Source organism: Quercus lobata, chromosome 6 (assembly GCF_001633185.2).
Source record: "Quercus lobata isolate SW786 chromosome 6, ValleyOak3.0 Primary Assembly, whole genome shotgun sequence".
In the NCBI taxonomy this organism is placed as follows: Eukaryota; Viridiplantae; Streptophyta; class Magnoliopsida; order Fagales; family Fagaceae; genus Quercus; species Quercus lobata.
The window spans coordinates 47,607,542-47,618,614 of NC_044909.1; the positions used below are offsets into that span (position 1 = coordinate 47,607,542).

General features: G+C 36.8%; 1 protein-coding gene across 1 annotated transcript; it reads right to left on the reverse strand.

Moving 5' to 3' along the window:
* Positions 1-1,380: 1,380 nt before the first annotated feature.
* On the reverse strand, positions 1,381-8,169 carry LOC115949624 (GLABRA2 expression modulator). The gene is made up of 4 exons (XM_031066901.1): positions 7,615-8,169; positions 7,409-7,510; positions 5,272-5,543; positions 1,381-1,754 (listed from the first exon to the last, which is right to left on the reverse strand). The coding sequence occupies exons 1-4, from the start codon at positions 7,964-7,966 to the stop codon at positions 1,566-1,568; spliced, it is 915 nt and encodes a 304-aa protein (XP_030922761.1). The 5' UTR covers positions 7,967-8,169; the 3' UTR covers positions 1,381-1,565.
* Between the last annotated feature and the right edge of the window lie 2,904 nt (positions 8,170-11,073).

Below are 11,073 nucleotides of genomic sequence, written 5' to 3' on the forward strand. Positions count from 1 at the left end.
ACAAAGAAATAGAGTGGAGTATAAAACTGAAAAACATTTTCACTTTTAGGCTATTTCTTTTTGTTTACCAAGGTTTTTAGCCGCACCAAAAATATGGAAATCAAAAAAAAAAAAAAAAAAAAAAAAATCCATCAAGACAAGTGTAGTCAATCAGAAACCCAAAATTTGTATCCATAGAGGAGATTTTTTTATATAGAAAAAATTATTACAACAAGTGAGAATGATTATTTGATCACTAATTTTCCTAGTAAAAAAGACCGAGTAATGTCATTGAACTACATTTATTAATTGTGAAGACTGAAGACAAAATCTTACTTGCACAGAAAGTGTATACCATTTTCCAAACCAAGCTTTTGCAGCCTCCTCCCTCCCCCTACGCCACTCCTCTCTCTTCCTACAACCACAATTATTATTGAGTTTGCGTTGGTTTTTGTTTTCAAGGTCTTAATCACACAATAAAAGCAATAATTTTCCTTCATAGAATGTTTACATCAAAACAAACATAACCTAAAATGTTTTCATTCTCTGGGCTAACAAATATAAAAGAAATCATCGAAATATATTGAAAACATTTTTATTAATGAAATTGCTTACAAAGAAAAATAGATTTGCAATCAAATGAAAAGTTGGCAAAATGCCCTTAAAGATCAAGGGACCAAAAAATATATAATTATCTATCAATAGTGTTTCTCGGCAAAAGAGGTCAACAACAAGATGTGACAATTGTACTGGCAAAGGACTAAGAACACGTTCCGCCATCATTTCCAATTTCAGCAGACATTGATCATCACAGCAAAGAGCATTTTGTGGTAATTAATTTGTTACTCGTTTTTTTTTTTTTTGGTTACTTATTATTGTTGCAATGTCAAAGCATGAATTTTAAGACAGTAAATTTGGCAAAATAGATATTAAAATTTCCAAAGAGCGTTGTAGTTACATTACTATTTTGCATATTGATAGATAGCAAATAATAGTGATAAAAGTATCAAGGAATCATCTGCAGAGGTTAGGAATAGACAAGAATTTATCCATACCACCGAATCAAAAGGATTTTGTTAAATGATATTACAAAGATTTGTTCATTTTACAGCAAAAGCACTCTAACCTAAAACAAAAATTGGACCTAAGTGCAGATACAGTAAGGAAAATGCAGAAAACCCAAGTGCAGATACAGCCAAAGCACTCCAATTATATCAAAGTGCAGATATAACACCCCCCACCCCCTTTTTTCTTTTTTTTATTCCCCTCATCTTATCATTTTTTTTTTTGGGGGGGGGGGGGGGCAAGGGGAAAAAAACTTTGTTGTAACAAGCAATTACATCTATATGGATTTAAAAACAAGAATAAATATACTACCATTGTAGCTTATCTCCCAAAATATATCAAAATATAAACTCTATAAAGAACTTTGTTTTCATTTCCACAGGAATATCAAAGAATTCTCCACAATTAATGTGCAATTAACAGGTGCTGCAAGACAGCTAAAATGATCTAATCTATTTAATTCTAAGTTACATGAAGCACATCTTACAATATAGTGAAACTATGAGCCAGAAAAACAGGTGTCACGCAAATTGTATGTTTCTGACTTCAAAAGCTTCCTGCAGGATTTTCACAGCACCATCGTAGTTTAAGAAGCCCATAAACCAAAATTCATGGTTATCAACAGAGATAACCTGAATGTATTTCTCAGAAGAGTTGGCTCTGCTTGATGAAGGATTAACAGCTTTAAGCTGATGTAATGGGATAACTACCTATTAACATCAAAGAGGGAATAGGTAAAAACTGTCAAAAATTACAGCAAAAAAAAAAAAAAAAAAAAAGGCTGAAAAGAGACAAAATTGAGCTTGACAATTGATAGAACAGAAAAGCATCATTCCATCTTGATGACCAAGGGTCAAATAATTTCAGAGCAAAATATTAACACTACAGTCCCATCAGCCAAGAAAACAAGTTTGAGGATAATCAACCCCTAAGTTTTCATTAGGGATGAAGCCAGGATGGCAGGATCTAAGTTTAACGAGGCAATCAATAACCCATTCATAATAGTGACTTTAAATTGAATAAAATTAATAGAACTATAGAAGATATATTTCCACTGAGACTAAAAATATCAAGAAAAATCTTCCAGACAAATGCAGAGCATCGCCAGAGGGGAGAGAGACAGCAACTTCAATCCACAAAATAGAAAACCTCTTAGAAAACGCAACCTCATGGTAGCCTTCGAGCACTCTCATCAGGTATGCCAAATGCCAAATATTTGGTGTTTGGTGTACCAAACACCAAAAACTATCCCTCATCAGCTCTTCCAAATCTCAAAAAATTTGAGACATAGCTACAGTACTGTCTCAAATATGAGACGGTACAGACAGCCATGCCAAAACACTATTTGGCTTATTTAATTTGTTTTTTCTCTCTCCTATCAGATGTCTCTCTCTATTATTTTAATATATTATTTTAATGTGTAGTAAATATTATTTTAATGTATAGAATTATAGTATAGAACATCTGATAAATGGTATGTTGTAAAATGATGTGCTAAAATAATAAAGTAGATTTTTGGTGTGTCAAAATTGCATTTTTTATGAGATAGCTGATGAGAATGCTCTTACTTCATAGCAACTTCTATTCCCCTTAACAAACACCCCATGCTATCATAAAAGGGTCCGGTTAAGTCATCAATTTTTGAAAATATTTTTTCGAAAATTGAAAAATCTGTCAATACTTTTTCAATTTTCAAGAAAATTTTTTTCCAAAAATGGTTAATTTTTTTCCATCCTAAAATTATCACCATGTCCAATTAAATATGTACACAAAAGGCAAGGTAAGATGGGACTCGGTAATTACTGTACATAGGTCCATAGCAGCACATGATGATGATAGAAATTAACTTGAAATCATTAAATAGATGTCTAACATCTTATACAAGTACGATAATCCATAACAAACAATACTCCTGCATGTGAATTGACCCCACTAATCACTATTGTCAAGTCTAGTACTCTAACAGTGTTGGCAAGACCTGTGTGGAGCATCACCATCAAGTTGGCAGAATACAAAGAACTTCTCCTCGAAGTGTCTAAGTCTAACAATGAATGCTGATTTGAAAGTTGAAACCTAAAGTACAAGGTACTGTTAAGAGGAGTTGGGGGGGAGGGCCAGGTGCCTAACATTAAATGCCGATTCAAAACCTAGAACAAGTTATTGTCAGAGTACTTTGGGGGAAGGGAAGGGCCAGCCACGTGTCTAACATGGAATGCTGAGTCAAACCTAAAGTACAAGCTACTGTCAAAGGACTTGGGGGTAGCAGGGTGATATTTACCTTATAGGGCAGCTGCATACAGCAGCTTCACAAGATACCACCTCGCCCAAGGCCAGTAATAAAGGGGCCAACAGCCTCTCCTAAGCCTTTTTCCCAAAATTTTGAGAGCACGACTTAAACAAGCTTCCAACAGGCTAGCTACTAAGTATCCATTTGTTCTCATTGCTACAATCGCCACTGCTAAGGCACATAACACCACCATAAATCATTCATCTTCACCCACGCAATAAATTTTGCATTGTGCCCCCCACACTTGATCCTTCGCTCTCCACTTTTCTATGTTCCTCTCTCTGTACCTCTATTTGGCTTAACTACTGTTGAAGAAGAAACAGAAAATCCAAGAATAGAGAAGTCAGTACTCAAAATAAAACCTTGGTTGAGCTTTGATGCTGGCTTTTTGGTCAGTGAGGATTTATGGTAGAGTACTGAACATGGGTAGGACTCACAAGACGTACGACAAATTAGAGACTTTGTCGACATAAGTACGTATGCTTGTGGTGGGTTTAGGAATAGGATTATTTTTTGGTAGGTAAAAGAAAGTGCTTGATTTGGGGTGCAAAATAGAGGTTTTTATGGTGCTTAGTGGCTGTATAAACAGGCCCATGAATATTACCATACGAAAGGAGAGACGATAAAGGGAGAGAAGAACACACAAAGGCCAACATCAATGCACTCAATATCAGTATTTGTGGATCTATAATTAGGGTTGTCGAAGAAAGGGTTATGGGATTGTGGTGGGAATCAATTGATGAGTCATTTGATTGCTATTTGGTAGAAGAAAGTCTGTCAGGGGTTTTATGGTTTTGATCGTTAATATAAATGGCTTGATTTGGGTGGGAAAGAGAGGTTTTTATGGTGTTAGGGGCTGTATTGAACAGTGCCTGTGAATATTATCACAAGAAAGGAGAGACGATAAAGGGAAAGAAGAACACACAAAGGCCAAAATCAATTCACTCAATATTTTTATCAATTAACACAAAGACTAATACCTAAACCTTGAAAACTACAAGAATTTTACTTCAATTGGACTTCACACATGGACCCCATAAAAAATTTATTGAATGGGCGAATTTGCAAAGTAATAACAAATCAATCTTCCATGACTGCATTATCATGGGTTAAGTTTGGCACGGTGGTGACGTGATTCATTTGAGTGGTTTGCACTTAGCATGGCAGCAATGTGGTTCAGGGTGGTAGCAATTAAGGACAACAGTACTTAAAATGTGACTTGGGTTTGCTGGCTGCATGCATTTGAGTGGGTCTGTTTGGTTTTAAGGATGTGGGCTGGTGATTTGTGGTGTTGCTTTAGCCATGGGGATTTGGGTTGGTTTGATGGACCAAAAAAGGAAGAAAAAAAACAAAAGGAGTTCCCTCACCTGGAGATTTCTAAGCTCATGTTAGGTTTAAGTTTGTTGTTTTTTTTGGGTTTTGTGCTGGGTGATTGGGCTTTTGTGTATCAGCTCGGCTGTGTGTGTCCCCCAAGAGGGAAGGGTAAAGAAAAAGAATATTTAAATGAAATAGAGAAAGAATAAAGAGTTTGTTGAGGACTGATTTGAAAAAGTGAGTTCTTAGCTAAAATTTGGATGAAATTTTGGCTAAGCATGTGGGGATACTCTCATGTTTATCCATATTAGATGATATACATTAGTTAGAATTTGGTCTGAAACTTCTTGGCACCTCCAATGATTAGTATATTGTATATAACCCCATCCAACTAAATAATTGTTCTCTCCTCAAACACCCTTCCCCCACCCCCACCCCGACCCCCCCTCCTTCTCTCTCTCCCCTTCCCACCACAAAGTTGGAATTTCTAAGCTCCAATCCTGAGTACATTGACAACTGCATAGATGATTAATTTGCTGGAAAAACTGCTACAGCAAGGGAACCAAAAAAAAAGAAACTACGACTCTCCTACAGTATGCAGGGATATAGGACTCCAGCAAACATACCTTATAATAGCTCCATTCAGTTTGGTCATTGATTTTATATGAAAGAGGATCATCGCTACAAAAGGCAAGCTTTGCTGTAGATACATATAAAACTCCCATGACTGGACCAGCTGATGTGGATAGGTAACATGCAAATGAATTCTGAAGTTGCTCTTCAGGGACAGTCTCGAAAGTTTGTCGGAAAATTTTCTCATAACCACCTTCTACTAGGACCTTTGTTCCCTGTGAAATTCTTCCCATCGCAGCTTCAGCAAAACTAGGGCCCGTTTTCACTAATTTAATACAAAAGGAGGTCACTTTAATACTTTATCAAAAAAAAGAGGCATCACTAGTAATTTCATGTATCACATGTGCAAAATGGTTATAAATATTTGAAAAAGGTGTGTGTGTGTTTAAAAAATTATTGACAGAGAGCATATCATTCTTTCAGTAATAAAATTATGTAAAAAATTGCACATTTAGTCACCTAAGCATAGATGAGATTAGAAAGACGCTAGCATTTGCAGAAGCTCATTGATGATAATTTTAATATGAAACAAAAAAGAATATACTTTGATTTAGTAAAGAAAAGTGAGCATAGAAGGTTTAGTCATGTCCAAACCTAGACAAATTGTTCTGATTGAAGAGAAGTACATGAACCAAGATTGTGAAAGGAGCATGATGGCCCTAACTACAGATGTCTGCCTGAATACAATATGATGCTTAATAATATTGCAAACAAGGGAAGTTATTTGAATTATCTATTATCACAACCCCCCCCCCCCCCCCAAAAAAAAAAAAAAAAAAAGAAAAGAAAAGGGTTACAGGTTGCAAAGATCTCTCCTTTTTTATTACAAACTTTTATGCCAAAATTAATCATAATGGAGAACTTGTGCAAATGACTCCCATTCTTCCGAATCCCAAATTTTGACCACCATTCCCTAATCATAGGTTGAGTATGTTCAAAGATTTTTTTGGCACTAAATATTTTCTGTGGCACTTCAAGACAAAACAACCATATTAGATACTCATCTAGAAACCTAGCAAATCTCACCATCTATACACAAAAGAAATCCTAAATTATTAACTTTCATGACAGCTTTACAATCTACAAGTCTTATAAGCTTAGGTATGCAAAGAGATACTCAAATGCAGTAGATCCATTCATAGTAGAGTAACTAAATTTACATTAGCCATCAACCAACTGCAACCCTCCTCCTCCTCCCGGGCTTGGGACCGGCTGTGAACAAAATATATGACACAAAGTACAGACATGAGCAGAGTTATACTCAAACATTTATACATAATATTTGAAATTTCACAAGGACACAGATTAATAACCGTGTGCAACAACTTCTGTTCACATGAAAACACCATGTTCACAAATAAGATTTTGTCCAACACATAAAAAGAAGCTGCGCTTCTTCAATGAGGTAAAAAAGACGAGATATCCAATAATTTTTGTAAGAACACTAACACATCTTCAAATGTTATAAGCGTGACCAACATATTGATTGATTTTCCGTACTTACTTAATCACCCAGAATAAGTCTATTTTTTTCTTCAATGAGGAAAACAAAAGGAACAAGAGGCTTCTGCTTTATTTAATTATCACCTTCCTATTCATTCATGTAATCATCATTCACTTGAGTGATAGAATCCAAATGAGTAATATTTTCATTCTTTCCATGCATCTACCTACCCAACTCTTTCACAGAAACACAAACACCAACTCACAAAAACACCAAAACAGTCGCCACTCCAATAAATATAATTCTAATCATCCTTAAAAACCACATTCCTAATAATCCACAAAACCATAAAAACGAGAACCAAGCATTTTATGATATCCACCATAACATAGGAAAGTCTTATTAAGTTCATAACTAGACAAACCTGGACACATCAGCCTATAAAATCAAAATTCAAAAGCTTATCGTACTTTAAAGTTAGCCCCAGTATTTCCAACATAGAAGACAAAGCGTTCAAATCAAAATTTAAAATTCAAAAAATATATATATATTCAAGGCTTTGAATTTCAAAGTACTACATCTAATCAAATAAATTAAGCAGGTAATTCCAACACAACACAAATCAAAGAGAAACGATTAAAAATTCAAATCTATGATCACAGAATTGTAATTAAAAAAAAACTTACAGTGCTGCCAGGTGTTTCCGGCGAGATTTTCAGCTTTTTTAGTAGCTTCTCCAACCTTCTTTCCCCATCTCCCTAGAACATTCCGTACACTATCCATCGTATCTGCTCCCCCAAACCAAACAAAATACGCAATTCATATACGAATACGTATAATACATACATACGGATACGTATAGAGAGAGAGAGAGAGAGAGATAGTGGTATACCTTTGACGTTGAATGAAGACGAAGATTGGTCAGTAGGGGAAGAAGAAACGTAATAAGAGTTGTTGTAGTTGTTGTTGTTGGATCCGTGCGGTGATGAAATCGTAGACGATTCCCTCACCAGTTCGGGGCTCCAATGCACCGATTTCCTCGACCCAGACGACGCCGTTTTGGTCGGTGATCCCTCCCTCGGACTTTGAACCTGATCCTGACTCTGCGTTTGAGACTCCGATCCTAACACGAAACTCGTCCACTTACCGTCTCCATTCGGGGCGTGGTCCGAACCCTTCGATTCGGGTTTCGGACTCGGGTCGTTTCCCGTGGCCTGCTCCGTCTCTGGCTTTGGCTGTTCCATGCGTTTTTTTCGATTTGAATGATCCGGTGCGCGTGAGTTTGGGGTTTTTTTTTTTTGAAAACAAATTGGATTCTTATTTTTAGCGTTTGAATGTTTGTGGAGACATGGATTGGAGGACGGGTTTAGCGGTAAGGACGGTTATGGCCTTATAGAAAGGGTGTTGACCTTTTTTTTTAGCGCCAAGAACAACTTGCTTCAGGCCGAAGGGTCCGCGAAATAATACTCAGGGTAACTACGTCTTTTTAAGAAAAGAAAAAAAAGGTAGTGTGAGAGGGTACTGGCATATAAAAGGATTTCTAAACCTACATAAATTTATACTATTTATCCTATCAAAAAAAAAAATCTATACTATTTATGAAAGGGTTTTTCTCAACTTTTATGAAATTCAGAAATATTTCTAAACCTACATATATATATATATATATATATATATATATATTTTAAATGCTTACAAAATAAAACATTTCCTACCAATTCATGTCTTCAAAATAATCTTATCCAAAATTTAAAATTTAAAAAAAAAAAATTAGGACACTACCAAAAAAAAAAAAAAAAAAAAGCCTCCTCGCGCAAAACGCATGTAATGAGGCTAATCTATACTATATATAAGAGGATCATTCTTCTTTAACCGGATATTTTTTATGTCAAAAATACCTCATCAAGTATCCAATAACTTTTCTTGCAAGTTTTTAAAATAGAGGGTCAATAACGTCACATCAATTTCTTTTTCTTTTTTTTTTATAACAAGTTCAGACTTTTTTTTTTTTTTCCTTCTTTTTACTTTGAAAAACAGACATCCATTTTTTTTTTTTTTTGGTAAAACAGGAAATAACATTAAAACTAAACAGCCAAAAGAGTTACAGGGCAAAGCCTGTGCTCATACAAACCAGAGGCATCAGCCTCCAAATAACTAACTAAGTCCACAGGTGGACTTGAAAAAACAGTGAAATCACTCTTAAGCAAAGTGCCTATTCTAGCCAAACAGTCAGCGCACCTATTAGCCTCCCTATAAATATGTCTAAACCTCTTCTGGTGAATCTAGGTTGCCAAGTACCTGCATTCATCCACGATTGAGGACACAACAGAATTGGATACATAAGGAGAGTTAAAAGCATCCACAATGGCTTTAGCATCTAACTCAATAACAACTGCTTGAGCATGGATTTGCAAGCGCAGCTGCAGACCGTCACGGAGAGCCCATAATTCAGCCAATTAACTTGAAGCATTCCCTATCCTCCTTGCAAAACCCATAACCCACTCACCATTTTCATCTCTGACTAGCCCACCTCCCCCAACTGGACCCACAGTGCTTGCTGCCGAGCCATTAGTGTTCAAAGTGAGCCAACTAGCCCTCGGTTTCTCCCATCTGATGTTCTTCACAATCATCCTTTTGGTGACCAAGGCATTGTTAGCACAAAAGAAAAACTCGGAAGCTTGATTCACAATTTCTCTACTCAGGTTAGGATTAGGATTTTTATGCTTAAAGACACACAAATCCCTATCCTTCCAAAGTAGCCAAATACTAAATAAAAACACTTGATTCCAAGGAAGACCGGAATTGTGGTGAAGTTTAGAAGTGGCATTAGTGAATAGCCAATCTTGAAGACTCAAAGAGAAGAAGTTAGAATTACTTACCTGTCTTCCATGATGATGCCACACGTTCATGCTTAAAGGGCAGTCACATAACAAGTGCAGAATAGATTCTACCTCATTATGACATCGAGGGCAGCAAGCATCTATAAGCAAACCTTTGGCCACCAAACACTGATTAACCTCAAGACTTAGATGCATACACTTCCAAACAAACATCTAAATTCTAGGTAGTGTTTTTAGCTTCCAAATCCATTACCCATTAAAAGGAGCATCCCTTTTAGCGTCTGTAGCAAGCAAATAAGCACTTTTAAGATCAAATACCCCCTTGGCCAAATGCTTCCAGACCAGCCTATCATCAATTCTGGTAGAAAGAGGAATTGGAGTGGCCATCATGTCCCTAAGAACCTCATTCGGGAAGAGCATCTGAATTGAAGACCAGTCCCATCTCCCCGCATAATCCACTACATCCTTAATCTTCAAGCTGGTTGCTTCTCTAGACAAAGGACCCTGGATGGTACTCCTCAAAGGACCATAACTAGTCCAATTATCATTCCAAAACTCCAGGCTACTCTCAAAACCCGGAATCCATTTAATACCTTTCTTAAAGATTTCTTCTCCTCGCAACATCCCCTTCCAAATTCTAGAGCTAGGAAGCTTGTTTACATTTCTTGAATTCAGACTTCGAGGGCAGCAGTACTTTAATCTAAGGACCTTGGCCCAAGGTGCCTTATCCTCGGTATCAAACCTCTAGTTTAGCTTTGCTAAAAGCGCAATATTTCTTCCTTTAGCTGTTTGAAGCCCCAAACCCCCTTCATCTTAAGGTCTAGTGACCTTCTTCCAGCCCACCTAACTCATTTTTCCCTTGCTCTTAGTTGAACCCCACAAGAAATTTCTATTAACTCGGTCAATACCCTCCAACACCTTACTAGGCAGCAAATTACTTTGCATTATATACGTCGGAACAGCTGAAGAAGAAGCCTGAATTAAAACTGTTCTCCTGGCCAAGGATAGGAGATTTGCTTTCCACCCCGCAAGCTTGCTCTTAACTCTATCTAAAACAAAACCAAAGTCCTGGTTGTTATTCCCTTGGTGTTTGATAGGGAGCCTAAGTATTTCCCTACGTAATCCGTTTGATGGAAGCCAAGAATATCACTGAAAGCCTCCCTATCATCTTGATCAATATTCGGCGAAAAGTACACCCTGGACTTGGAATCACTCACAGTTTGCCCGGAGTATTTACATAAGGTGCCAATCACCTCTCTGATGGCATTAATTAACTGCATTAGCCTTGGCGAAGAGCACAAGATCATCAGTAAAAAATAGATGAGAAAAGGAAGGGCCACTTCTAGATGACTTGACCGGACACCACACTTTGGCCTCGCATTTCTCTTGGATGAGCTGGCCTAAAAATTCCATACAAAGAATAAAGATATACGGGGACAACGGATCACCTTGTCTTATTCCTCTCGAGGGTTTGAAGGGATCAAGACTCCCTCCATTAAAGAGAATAGACG